Here is a 14,566-nt window from a genome sequence, read left to right as displayed (position 1 = left end):
TTATCAGAAATTTCCTGTTCTTATTATATATAAAAAATAGATTTAATCTCATTACGTAAAATTTCTTTATTCTACTGGCTCTAAAAATACCATAATGATAATTAAAAAAAAGAAAAATTATATACAATTAAAAAAAGAAAAATTATACTTTATACTAAAAAAAAATCCTTGGAGTGCAAACCCACCTCTTTTACTATTTATGTGAACAGTGAAAGAGACATCATTTTTTTGTTGCGTTTTCCTTTCTTTAAAAAAAATTTCATCATTCACTATTTACTTGATTTTAAATTTATTTTTAAAAATTATTTTGGTTTGCTTTCTACATAGTCATTATAGTCTTAAACAAACATCATAATATTTGATTTGAACTTGATTTTATGAGTTTTTATTTTTGTTATTATATTTTTTGGAAGAATATAATTAAGTAAAAAGAAATTTAAAAAAATTTCTTGTACCTAATGAAATCTAGAACTCAAATTGTAGATTTAACAAGTTAAATCATGAAACTAAAATCAATTTAATATGTTATTATTCCAATATTAAAAAAGATCATATTAGTTTTTTTAAAGATAATCAATCATGTTTTTTATTGGTACTCTAAATTATTTTTAAATTCAAGTTAATTATATGTTAAATTATTTTCAATTTAATTTAATTTTATTATCAAAATTGAGTCAAGAAAAATTTTAAAGTTAACTTGATATTTAACTAATGTATTATCGATGAAAAATAATCCTCACATATATATATATATATATATATATATATATATATATAGAGAGAGAGAGAGAGAGAGAGAGAGAGAGAGAGAGAGAGTAAATGTCCACCTCCAAGTGGCTGGCAATTCACATGCAAAAGATTCAATGCCAACCTCGTTTTGCTGGTTATCTCAATATTTTAATAGAAATGATTTTGAAAAGAAGCTCATATGGCAGGTGTGTTATCTAAAACAAATCGTAAGAAATTTGTTTTTCTTCCTTAAACAATCCTTTGATAACTAACACTTGAAGTCTAGAATAAAAAATAAAAACAGCACTGTATTGGATGAATAATATAAGAAACAGAAAGCTGAGGAACCCAAAGCATTAATGATATCTCTCTCTGTATACACACATTCCTAGAGATCAAGACTGAAAAGAAAAGTCAAGCTTTTCTGATATTTTTTAATCCAAACCCTTGTATATACTCTTGTCATCTTCTTCCATTTTATGCATGAAGTAGTTTTTTTTTTTTTTTTACTCTAAAGAATGCCCACATGATCACCAAATGGAGGGAGGAGAGGAGGGAGGAGAGGGTGGAGGGTTGTTCTTGAGTAATTTTCTCCGCTTCAAAAGATGAAATGGCAAGTCCCATCTTGTATAAATCTCTTCATTGAGCTTTCCAGTCATGTCTGCTGCATGTACTTATTTTAACTGTTGCAACCTTCTGTTCCTCAGCTTTCTGTCCCATCCACCAATATTCCAAAAGGAATGCGGGACTCATTAGGTCTGCTCCCAATCGACCAGCAGCACTGTCTTTTTACTCTCTCTTTCCCTAGCTAATTTTCCTGGCTGTTCTGGTAAATAACAAGAAACAAAAGAAGAAGAAAGTAGGAAAGAGAGAAAAAAGCTCCTCCCCACATGAAATCTCAAAGCTGAAAGACAAAGGTTTATAGCAGGACCTTGAATGCATTGTAGTGCCACAAACACTCAACAACAGACTATGTTTTTAGATAGGAAATGGCATTGTTGTTTCAAGGTCTTGTTATAAACCCTTCTTTGCTTCTCCAAATGAAGTGTTTGTGTCTCCAGACCAATCAAAGATACTGAATGGATCCAAGTCCTTACTTTCTTTCTGCTCATCTCCATTGAATTCTTGTGTAAACAATAGGTCAAGAGGGTCAGCATCTATCTCTCCCAATTCAGCAAAGAAGTCTTGATCAGATTGATCTGGCATTGATGGCTTGTAACTGTGAGAAAACCCTTCGCTGAAATCATTATCATCCATCCCCATTTGCTTGTCAATGTCATCAAACTCCTCCTTGACAGATGCACTTGCTGTTGACCTACCACCAACAATATTGGTAGGAGACAATGTATCATTGCTGCTCTCCTTCTGTTCTTCTTTTGTATTTCCTGTTTTCTGTGATTGAGAACCTGTGGGGCTCTTCGAAGCTGCAGTGCTCTTTAGTGGCTGGGACCTTGTTGAGCCAGCTAGTGCATTTCTCTGAGTTGGCCATGGATGGTTATGCTCAGAAGTGTAGGTGATCACCAACATGTTAGGATCAGTTCGACTCCGCTCTACTTGTTTCCTTGCTGAGCAACCCTTAGAGCTGCTGCATCTATAGTAACCCCTAGATATGTGGAAAGACATGGTTTAACATTCAGTGCAATTTTTCAACCAAATATTTACAGACCATTTTTATTATAATAATTACTTAAATCAAATTTAAGTTCACTGTTATTAAGCCAGTCATGGTGAATCTATGCTTAAGAAAAAACTCAGTATTTTGGAAGTAACTCCTGCTAATGATTCAAGCATGCAAATACATTGGAAATTAAGTGGAAACTATTTGAATCTGTTGAGCTCCAAGAACAATAGCGCATCCATTCATCTATACTGTAAGTACTTACAACCAGTAAATCAATGTTAAAAAAGCTGTTTACGTACCAAAAAACAAGCTGTTTGAGCTCAGTGTATAGGGAAACTTTACTTGGGTTCACCAGAAATTTTTCAGGACATTACTTTGCAACAATTTACTACATTTCATGTCCAAGAGGGAGAAAGAAAAACAAAAAGAAATAAATCAAGAAACAATTTTCTTTTTCAGGCAATGATATAATTTTTCAGAGAAAAAGAATTATACGAAATCCAGCTCTTTGTTCTTTGTAATCCTGGGAACTTTACATATAGTTATTATGTATATATCTAGAGTGACAACAAAAACAAATTATCTTACCTTGGATAAGGAGAACCCTTGATGGGTTTTTGTCCATATTTTCTCCATGCCCATAGGTCAGATGGAACTACTTCTCCACCAGGCCTGCTGTTTGCAGCTGCCGGTGCTGGAATACAAACCACCTTCTTTGCCTGACTCTTCCTGAAACAACAACACAAAAATCCTTGGTCTTTCCTTACCTTTCCAAAATCCAAGGCTCAAGATAGAATAATTCACTGAAGATGATGATGAAGAGGCAATAAACAAATATCAAGGATTTTATCAACTTTAAAGTATTGTGCAAGAATGATTCAATTTCCATTTTGGGGCGGAATGAATGCATGAATTTGAGTTTTTTTTCGTCTATAAGAAGCTTGAAAGGGATGGGAAATCCCTAAAGACAACCGACTATACATCATTCAAGCACATATATAGCTATCTTTTCAGGTGATCGGTCAGTTGAGGAATATAAGCAAATAAATAAATGAAAAGTTGCTTGAGATAACTACTAGCCTGAAAGCTATGTCTGTGAATTATTATGACACCAGTTAGGCTACCTTTTCAGGTTACTTGATTAAACCCCATCAAAGATTTTGTGTAATGTAGACAGTCAGTGAACAATCTCATCTGAAAAGTGAAGGTGTTTGCCACCCCTATCAAGAACCTATCCATGTAATCAATCAAAAGACTAGCTAGCTAGTACATATACTTTATGTCAAAACCCTAGATTCCTTAGATCCTGTTCATCACCACTCCTATGATTGTACTATTTATTATCACCATCTACTTCAATTAATGAAGTCAAGATTATTTAAAAAAAAATAGCTCACACTAAAAGTTGCATAGGAATTAAAATTCAACAATATTGAATTCATAGAAACAAGCGACACAGCTAACTTTAAGAATCACTTACCTTCTCTTGATCCCCATGTTCCTTGGAGATGAGATCTGCACTTGTCCAGTGTTCTCCATCAAGCAACCTTTTGAGCTATTAACATTAATTATATCACTTGAAACCATAGCAGAAGGCTTAAACCCTCTCGGCGAAGAACCGGTAGCTATAACCGGAGAATTACACGGCGAAACAGGCAGCTTTGGTGGATTATTTGGTGAGATCTGAATTCTTGAAAATATATTGCAAGGAGCAGGAGGAGGAGTAGCAGCCTTATGGATCTCGTGATCTTCAAACACTCTTTGATGAGCAAGAATACTACCACTAGAACTGGTAGTAGCACTATTTGCACCAACAAAACTACTAGTGTGATCATGATCAACACTAGTAGCACCTAACACATGATCTGCTGAATTCTGGCTGCTAAAATAGCTTGAACCAGCAGCAACGTTAAGCTCATGAAGAAGGGGATCTCTCATGTTGCAAAAAGGATCACCAAAAAGATTACCTCTACTCTCTCCCATGGTGGATGATGGATCAAAAGGGAATTCCCAGTTCGAAACAGGAGCATCTGATTGGCCTAAAGCTCCACCACTAGCTCGAAGAATATCTGTTAAATCACCTTGATAATTATCCATTTTGAGGCCAAAAAACCTGCATATACTTGCGTGGAATCAAAGATTAAGAGAAGAACGGTGGTAAAGGGTCATTTATGAAAAGGGATAGCTAGAGAACAGTATTGTTTGGTGTGGGATTGTCTTTCGTACACCAAACAAAACCTTAAACAAAAAAAAAAACAAAACAAAAACATGCAAAATCTAGTTTAGCTAAAAGGATCAAGGTTTTTGGTTAAGACATGAAAGCAAGCAAGAAAACAAGACAGGTTTTTGAAGGTTGAAACTGAACCGGGTGTCTCTTTGTTGTAGAGCTTCTTCTTGATTTGAAGAACAAACAAAAAAGGATTAATTTTTTTTTTTAAAAAAAAAAAAACTGAGAGAGAGAGAATGATCAACAGAGTCGCTGACTTTTCATACATAAAGGGCTCTTCTCTACACGCAAGAATGAGAGAGAGGGAGAGGGGCTTGGGTGTGTGTGTTTTTAAGTTCAAGTGAGAATAAAGATATTGAACTAGCTAGCTAGCTAGCTAGGTGCTGATTTATCTTCTAGTTTTTTTATATATATATATATATAAATTTATCTTATAGTTAATAAAGTTTGAATGTATAAGTCTACGGCATGGCTTGGCAACGCAAGCTGCTCGCACCCATCAAACATATGATTTTTATTCGCGAAAAGTAAGGTGCCTTGTAGTGCGTAACATTACCAAACAAATTAATACATGGTTAACGAGATTTTTAATGCAAATAATATATCTTTTATCATCATAATGCGATGAATTTAATCTCTTTAATGTAAAGTTAGTGATTTCGAGAATAAGTTAAATGGTTAGAATGTTTGATTTCATCTTTATTTTTGTAAATCACGATATTAAAAACACATAAGATAAAATTTAATGGGTATTTGTTTTTGCATTGCATCTTTATTTTTAAATTATTTTTTATTTAAAAATACATAAAATTAATATCTTTTATGTATTTTGAATTATATGGATATTGTACTGATATTAAAAATAAAAAAAAATATTCAATTAAAAAATATTTTTTAAGAGCACCGTCCACCAGACCACTTAATCTTTGTTAATGTCTAAGATAACTTAATTAAAAAATAATATTGGAAGATTAGTCCAAGGTCAAATTCATAGGAGACCTAATTTTATAGTATTGTTATTATTTGTTAGGGTAGGTTGATTTTAGTTTTGTACTCTTGCTATTGTCTCGATTAAAGCAAGGAAATGATAGGAGACTTGTGCAGTAAAGTCCTTTTATTTTATATATAAAAAATAATAATAAGTGATGGGGAAGTAAAGAGGCGGCAAGTAGCCGCATTTCTCGGAAATACGTTTCGAAACGCTTGATTAGTGACACCGTGTCTGACTCTTACTTTGTATTTTTCTTTTCATTTCTTTTTAATAAGAAACGTTTCATGGGCAATGATGAGCACCCCTCATTGTGACGTGCTTGTCTCTTGCGCATATGGTTACCTCTCCCCGCCCACATTCCCACCCAAAAGACAACAAAAGGGAATGACCAAAATTTCTAGCAAAATATTTATTAGGGAATTTTATGTCAAGTCTGTATGGGGAGGAATTTTTTTTTTTTTGTACCTTTTTTTACATCAAATTTCCATTGCATGGTGTCTAATAGTTTGATAAAATTTTGAATTGTTGTGTGGTGATTCTAGTTCTAATGTAGTTTTAAAAATCTATTGGGTTATAAATTTAGGTTAATTTCTGTTGATTTAGGTTAATATTTTTTTTTAAATGATCAAAACGATAGCTATTTTAATTTTTAATTTTTTCAAAAACAAAATCGATGAATTTTTAATTAAATTAAGAGTTAACTTCAATTTTGTATAGGGTTAAATGGGGTGAATTTCTTTTTATATATGTATATATTTTTAACCCTAGACTAGTCCAAACTCCATGTCAACCAGGTCAAGAGTTTTACAATATAGTTAGGACCAAAATATAGTTAGAATTGCTTCCAATAAAGGACTATAGTATAACACTCAAATCCGAGGTGCAAACTCTAATGTTGGTGACACCTAATTGATCTTAATCAATGTGATCAAGAATGTACATAATCAAAATAAGTATTGACAATGTCGGTTTCTGCAAGTGTTAGCTCTTAATTAGTGAAACATGCCAAGCACTAAATCCAAAATTAGTCGAATTGATTGGTTCAATTAGATGCAATGATGTCAGCTAATCAAAAACCAGGTCAATAATTATTTGGATCCATTCATAATATAACTATTTGGCGTTATTAATTCAATAGAATATGTGATTTAAATTGCATTAAACATACAAGCCGTCAACTTTTTCTTTTTCTTTTTTTAATGCTAAAGGAAATACCTTGCCAATACAAATGAATTATCACTCTAGGTGCATTCTATGTGATTAAGGATATGTTTGAAAGTGTGATTGTAATTATTTTTTAACATGTTTTTTTTATATTGAAATACATTAAAATAATATATTTTTTTATTTTTAAAAAAATATTTTTGAAATCAGCACATCAAATCGATTCAAAATATAAAAAAAATATTAAATTTTAGCAAAACAAATTAATTTTTTAAAAAATACAAGTTGGTCTACGTTTTCAAACACTCTCTAGATTATATATATGACGACATTTTAAGTTTATGTTTGTCTAGGACATAACTGCGTTTGAAACTATGGTTAGCTATGCCAAAATCATAGAAACAAAATTATGGTTTTTGCGGCCAACGTGTAGATAGCCACACACTTGATCAAAGCATAGCAATAAATATATGAAATATAACCATTTAGTAGAACAAATTAAGGGGAAAAAAAAGATAGCAGTAAATACCTCTGGTTATGGATGCCATGATCGTTGGAACACACTTCATTCCTGAACATGGATGCCCTTGAATTAGGGTTTTCTTTGTAAACAAGGGTTTAGAGTAATAATATATAGTTTCAAAGCAAGATGGACATGGAATACTACCAAGGGTTTTACAAAACCATAACGTTAAAAAAAGAGTTTCCATGAAAAATAAATGGATCGTATATAGGAGTGCTGATTTTGTTACAAGAGAAGCCAGAAATTAACCATATAGAGGAAATCAGGAAGAATTGATATGGAAAAAATAAAAGGGTTTATTTTTTTGGGAAATATTTTTAGGAATCCCATGAATCAAGTCATGGAAAGTGTATTTATTTTAATTTTTCCTTTTTAATAAGATTTTTTTTATAATCTTTTCTTTAATTGGTAATCATGAAGAATTAATTAAAAGTTTAATTTGTCAGCAAAAAGATTAGCAAAGAAATCCTAGATTGAGAGTGTGTCCCGGCCAAATCTCTTTGTGCTAATAACTTTCTTAATTAAACAATGTTTGAGTCCTAATAAATACAGTTTTCTCAATAAGTAAGACAATTTCATTTAATAATCCATGGCCTTCAATATATTTCTCGACAAGAATGGAATAGGATTTGAACTTACAAAATTGAAAACCAATTTTCTACCGATCTGAACTAGTCTCAAAAAAAGAGAAAAAAAAAATAAGTGAATACTAAAATTCACATTAACTAATAAATTGAATTAAATTTCAAGACACGTACACAAAAATGTATATATAATGAATGCTTTGCAAAATTAGAAAATAAAAAGAAATTAAAGACATGAACATGAGGGATTATGAAAATTCATGATATCGTACTAATACGTTTAATTTATCAAAGCCTCCTCCTTGTATATTCAATAAATGGGACATCCACTCATCCAAATGATGAAATGTGTAAAATCATCTCAATTCAATAATTTAAGATATTAGATGAGGTTTCAGGATATGATTTATATTATTCTCTAATATATCATCTCAAGTGAAAAACTTTTAGATTTGAAACTTGAATAGGCTCACATTACCTTGTGCTTAATTTTTATCAAATAAATAGAGATGGTGAAATTTGAACTTGAGACCACTTAGTCATTAAAGCTTTGATATCGTGTTAAAAAACATTCTCAGCCTAATAGCTTAGCTGTTAGGTAATATTTTAAGATATGATTATATTATTCTATAATACATTCTTTCAAGTAAAAACTCTTTGGACTTAAAGTTTGCACAAATCTATATTATCTTGTGCTTAATTTTTATCAAATAAATAAAGATAATGAGATTCGAACTCATGACCGTTTGATCATCAAGGCTCTGATACCATATCAAAGAAACCATCTCAGTATAATAATTTAAATTATTAAATAAAATATTAAAATACAATTTATATTATTTTCTAATAATATAGAAAGCAGAAAAAATCTTTTGATAAAAACACCATTTCTTTCAGAGAGTTCAAACTTGAACCTCTTCTTTATAACTAAAAAAAAACAGTGAAAAAAAATTACTACCTATTAATTTATGATGATTAATTAATGTTATAGCTACAAGAAGGTACGTAGACAAAGCTTAAGACCTGACTTCGCCCCATGGTTTTCTTGAAGGGAAGTACAAGTGCCAGGCTAGCTAGCAAGCTAGTTTACATTATTCTGTATCATCGTTATCATTTCAAATAAATAAATATATAAAAGATATGCCTATTGTAATTGTTTATGGAAGCAATATCGTTATTATTCTTATTTTAATTTTTTTTCGCTTTAATATCCATAACCATATTAATTTTAAAAAATATAATTTAATTGATTAAATTTTTAATTTATTTTTTTTAAAATTACTAATTTAAATTTTATAAATCTTAAAGTTAATAAAGACTTATATTATTGTTAATTTTAAAATTCATGAAATTAATCGAAATATATAGAAGCTGATCTTAATTAAAAAAAAAAAGATTAAACTTAAGTCTTTTTTTAATTTTAAAATTCATGAAATTAATCGAAATATATAGAAGCTGATCTGAAAATCTATCTTAATTAAAAAAAAAAAAAGATTAAACTTAAGCCATATATTAAAATTTTGGATGATGGATACTCTTTTTTGTTTTCTTGTTTAATTTTGCTCCCTTTCGTTACTGACGAAAGAGCTAAAAAACTTTAGGTGATGCAAGCACTTGCATCACTGATGAGTTAATTTTTTTTTTTTTTTAAGTGGTTGATGATAAATTGATAGCCGGCCTTCTTAACTCCTCTGGTTTCGAAGAATCAAAAGTAATTTTTTAACACTCAAGATAATTTTTATATGGAAACTAAGTTTTTTTTTTTTTATCAAATTTTAAACAAGCCACTATATTGTTTCTTAAATTTTTTTTTAAAAAATGCATGGATACTAGATTGTGGTTTTGAAAATGAAAAAAAAAGGCTTTTGAATATAAAAAAAATAGTTAGATACGCATAGATTTTTCTTTATATTAATATATCAAAACTATAAAAATAATACTTTAAACAGCGGTTCAATTCCATTACCCAAAGAGAAAAGAAATCTAGACCCACTAAATCCATTCAAAAGTCAAAGATGGGTTGACTTTTATGGCAATACATAGCATTGGCTTGCTATTGTGGCTGTGATTTATCTTTGCCTTTCCTCCATTTTTCAGAATCCACTTTATCTCCCACTAAACGAGTGTAACAATTTCCAAGCACTTTCCATGATGTACAAATTTGGAGCTAGTCTAGCTAGCTACATGTATGCAAATAATTTACAGATCCAAAGAGATTAATTAGGGTTTGAATAAATGTCACTCATGGTTTTTAACCATAATTAAACTTGAAAAAGGTGATTATCGTGCATGAGATTTAGAAGCATATCTAAACTAACTAGGGTCTAACGTTGGATGTCGGAAAGATAAATGACAAGCTATAAGATTAGTTTTATGGATACAATTAGAGTCTAAACACGAGATGTTTTTTTAAGAATATAGTTTGGTGTGTTGTTTTGTAATAAAGTTGGAAGATTTGGTCACAAAAAGGTCAAATAACATGCCTTTTGTTTCTTGCATAAAAGTAAGGTTTCTTTTATGGAGTTGGGTGTGATGGTGCTCCTTAAACATGCATATATAGTCATGGTTGATGAGACGTATTGAAGTGATGACCGATAGATGAGAGGTTTGAGCTATAATCCAAGGTTTTTGTTCTTATGTTAGAAATTTTAAAGAAATGCTTTTTCATGTCTTTTTAATAAAGTGATGAAGAATGATTCTTAATAGTATTTTTTAACTGAAAATATATTAAGATAATATAATTTTAAAATTTTTTATTTTTTATATTGATACATCAAAAACCATTTATAAAACCATCAATTTTATATTTATTTTTTCATAGTAAACCATTTTTAAAAAACATATTCTAACAATCTCTCTCTCTCTCATATGTAAATTGAAGGAAAGTAATTAATGAGATGGATATGTTGATGTGGTGGAGGGAGGAGAGGTGGCTTTTTTTTTAATTAGTATGTGATAAATTGAATCTTTCAATGGGCCAATGATCATCAAGGATATCACCGACCCTCTTCTATTTGATGAGACATTTTGAGAATCTTCTATGCCTAGCAACAAATCTCTCTCTCTCTCTCTCTCTCTCTCTCTCTCTCTCTCTCTCTCTCTCTCTCTCTAAGAGCACTTGGAGTTCTTGGCTTTGGACTCCTTCGAAAGATCATTGCTTGTTGCCAACTACATATCTTCTCACTTTTTTCTAACTATATTTCATGATCCATCCTCATTCTTACACATTCTTTGCTTCCATTAATATTTCAGGAAAGCTTGACTATGTCCTCTCTCTTTCCGGGTGGCACATGTACATGACGCCAAAGTACAACCTCACAGCTACATACCTACACCGTGAAAAATATTGGGAATTTAATGTTATATTAAATCCAATTAATGTCCAGGCCTAATAAATATGCCACATGCATCTCATCAAACAAACAAAAATCCCACATGAAGATGAGAATAGAAGAATAGGGCTATGGTTGGTGGCCTATATAGATAAATATATAAGTTTTGTATAGGGAAATATTTGAATTATATATATCAACAAGATTATTAACCTAATGTAAGATCGATAGGGAAATATTTGAATTATATATATCAACAAGATTATTAACCTAATGTAAGATCGATTTCCAAGTTGGGGTACTGTCTTAGTTCGGTGGTCCTCGTCGATCCCATTTTTCTATGTCTCTACCTTCCTGTAATCTATTTTCATGGGCTTTAGTTGTCAGCAATATATATAAGAACCTTTTTTTTTTTTTAATTTTGAGAAAACCCCACCTCCGGAAAGGGCACTTTTTATGGGCCCAGACGAGTGAGTAAAATCCCAGCTGTCCCAAATTCTTACAAAAGATGCACGCCTTGACTCAAATTCAAGACTTATTGTGCAGATCTCCAATTCTTTACCACCACGCTACGCCACTTAAAAAGAATATACAAGAACCTGCTAATTGGGATTCTCTCCTTAATCTTTGATTCTCCCCTGTGGGGTGGTCCAATATCCCATGGAAACCCTAGCTAAAGCCAAGCTAACTAGTAGTAACATAGTTATGGAAGAATCATTCATTTGATTGGCTCCAGACAACACTTGCCCCACGTTCCTGCATGACACACCCTCCTCCCCACAAGAGAGCAAATTGAACTGGGATTCTCTGAGCATTACTATACATTGTTTTTGTGTTTCCAAAAACACTAATAAAAAGATTTACAAGCATCCATGTCCATGTGCACCCACCACCGCAATTATTTATCATCACTGCCCATAGTATAAAAATCCGTCACTCAACAATAGGATGCCACTTTCTTCGCTGATGACGAACATTTCTTTCAATAATTAATCTAATCTAATCAAGAAGTGGGGTATGATCAAATAACTAATTAAGATTAAAATGGGGTGTTCTCTCTAGTTTAAATTAATATCTCGTGTTTAGTTGTCTTCGCCTGCAATGTCAATTGATATGGCACGCGAGAGACACTTGCATAAGCATCTTACACCACCCTACGTAAGCCGTCTACCGGCAAGTTCACCGGTTACATGGATCGCGGCCGTCGACGTCTTCTACATGGACAGCTTTGATCGACACTGCCACCGGTTTCTTTGTTTTTAATTTAATAAAAAATTAATTTTTAGATTTTCGTTTAAATTAATAATTTGATTTTTGAATAAGTTGATAGACACGAGGGTTCTTACCAAACCAATAATCTAGATTTTGGGTACGTGTTTTGCATTTGTGAGATTTGTTTTCTGAACCAGAATGATGCTCGATCGATGCACTAATATATATAAACTATCATATATTTCCATCTTCGTCTCTATCTTTTCAATTTAATACATTTTTGTTTATTTTATAATTTTCATTTATATTTTAAATAATAACCAAATACAACCTTAACTATCATAAGAATTAGAAATTCATAATCTATTTGAATTCAGAATTTCTCCATATTATGGAGCTAAGTATTAATAATAACTTATAACAATATTAGCTTATGATATATATGAAAAATATATGCTCATGACCATAGGCGGAGGCATGGCAAAGTTTAGGGTGGGCTTTAGCCTAGGTCAAGATTTTATCAATAATTTTTAACTAGTTTTATGTAAAAAAACATTATAATTCTCAATCAAGTTATCAAAAATTTTTTGAAAAATTTGCGTGGAGTCTTTCTAATATGATGCTTTTAGCTTGGGTTAAAATTTCAGAATTTTTGAAGAAATTTAGAAATTTAATAAAAAATCATAATTTGATCAGTTTTACGTTATTGGACGTAATTTTCAATCCGACCATCAGATCGAGTTGAAATTTTATGAGGGATCTTAAAATATATTGAATAAAATCTAGTTAAGAGTTTAGGATGAATGGAGCTTGGTAGTGCTAATAAAAAAAGGACTGTCAAATAAAAGCAAAATGATTCATTAAGAGTAAAATGATTATTTGCCATTAAAAAATAAAACAAATCAACTCCTCCTTTCTTTTATATGTTGCCGACTGAGCAGAAGTAGAATAGAAGAAGAAAGAAAAGAAAAGGCGAGAGAGAAATAGAAAAAAAGTAAGGGAAAAACATAAAAAAAAATTTAAGGAAAAAAAAAGAGTAAGAGAATAACCTTGTAAACTAACAAAGTCCAACTTATAAAACATTAATCTAGGAAAGAATCAAGTGAAGGAAGAAGAAATTAAAAGAGAAAAAATTTTTTAATTACTTTGTTTTCCAGTTGACATGAGATTGTTAATTTATCCCGATTGAGGGATTGTTACAATATTGATTTAGATTCAATTATACATGAATTATATTCCACAAAACATCAAAGGATGTAACTTTAATAGTGAGTTTATTTTTACTTTCGCTTTAATTTTATGTACTTTCAAATTTATTTTTTAATATTTTGAATAGTGTATTTGAATTAAAACTTTACTATTAATTTTAAAAATTTATGAACATGAGTTAATAATCGATCTTAAAAAATATTTATATATTTATTTAATAGCTCAGGATAAAAAAAATTCCTGGCTCCGCCCTTGCTCATGACAATATATATATATATATATATATAAGTCAATATGAGAAAGACACATTAATTGATCTCTAGTGCTAGACATGTATTGAATTTATGAAATTTTCAAACTCCATAGAGCTTGGGAGCCCTAATGATCATGCGTGGGGTTCCTGCTTCTCACCACCAACCACAGTGCCTACTGCATAGGCTTTAGCTAAAGAAAGAACTACTTGAACTAGCTGGACCAATTAATATCACGATCGATGCCTTCAACTAAGGAAGCTTCTTCCCAAAGGAGTGCAAACCAAGCCTGTTTTTTTTTTTTTTTTTTTTAATCTTATGATGATCATGATCTTGAGAACATGAGACCAATATTATTGTAATATATGCTATAGGCACATTGGAAACAGCTAGCCGAACCATCTTCTTGATTGATTAATTTATATGTGATATTTGACATTTAAATTAGGGTTTTGGATAGTTAAGCCCTTGGATTGTGTGGCATGTAACCCTTACCCATGTGATATAAATTACTTTATTTCCAAAGAGAGGAAGCTAAAATCTTTTACCCATTAATTGAGGAATCCTTTAGAGATCCTAAGCCCCTTTAAGTGCAAATCAAGTTCAGAAAACCATCGTCATGCATCCACATCTCTCTCTTAATTATGCTAGAATTCGGGGGACAGTTTGGCATAAGATGTAACGAAGCTAGCTGTTTGATGCAAACTGTGGCATTGATTCTGT

The 14,566-nt window shown here is 31.1% G+C and overlaps 1 protein-coding gene across 1 annotated transcript; it reads right to left on the bottom strand.

The window, feature by feature from the left end:
- Positions 1 to 1,017: 1,017 nt before the first annotated feature.
- On the bottom strand, positions 1,018 to 4,848 carry LOC118029558 (probable WRKY transcription factor 14). The gene is made up of 3 exons (XM_035033471.2): positions 3,831 to 4,848; positions 2,939 to 3,079; positions 1,018 to 2,332 (listed from the first exon to the last, which is right to left on the bottom strand). The coding sequence occupies exons 1-3, from the start codon at positions 4,445 to 4,447 to the stop codon at positions 1,744 to 1,746; spliced, it is 1,347 nt and encodes a 448-aa protein (XP_034889362.1). The 5' UTR covers positions 4,448 to 4,848; the 3' UTR covers positions 1,018 to 1,743.
- Positions 4,849 to 14,566: the final 9,718 nt, after the last annotated feature.

This window comes from Populus alba, chromosome 1, assembly GCF_005239225.2.
Source record: "Populus alba chromosome 1, ASM523922v2, whole genome shotgun sequence".
Classification (NCBI taxonomy): Eukaryota; Viridiplantae; Streptophyta; class Magnoliopsida; order Malpighiales; family Salicaceae; genus Populus; species Populus alba.
This window is presented reverse-complemented; position numbering and strand designations above follow the sequence as displayed.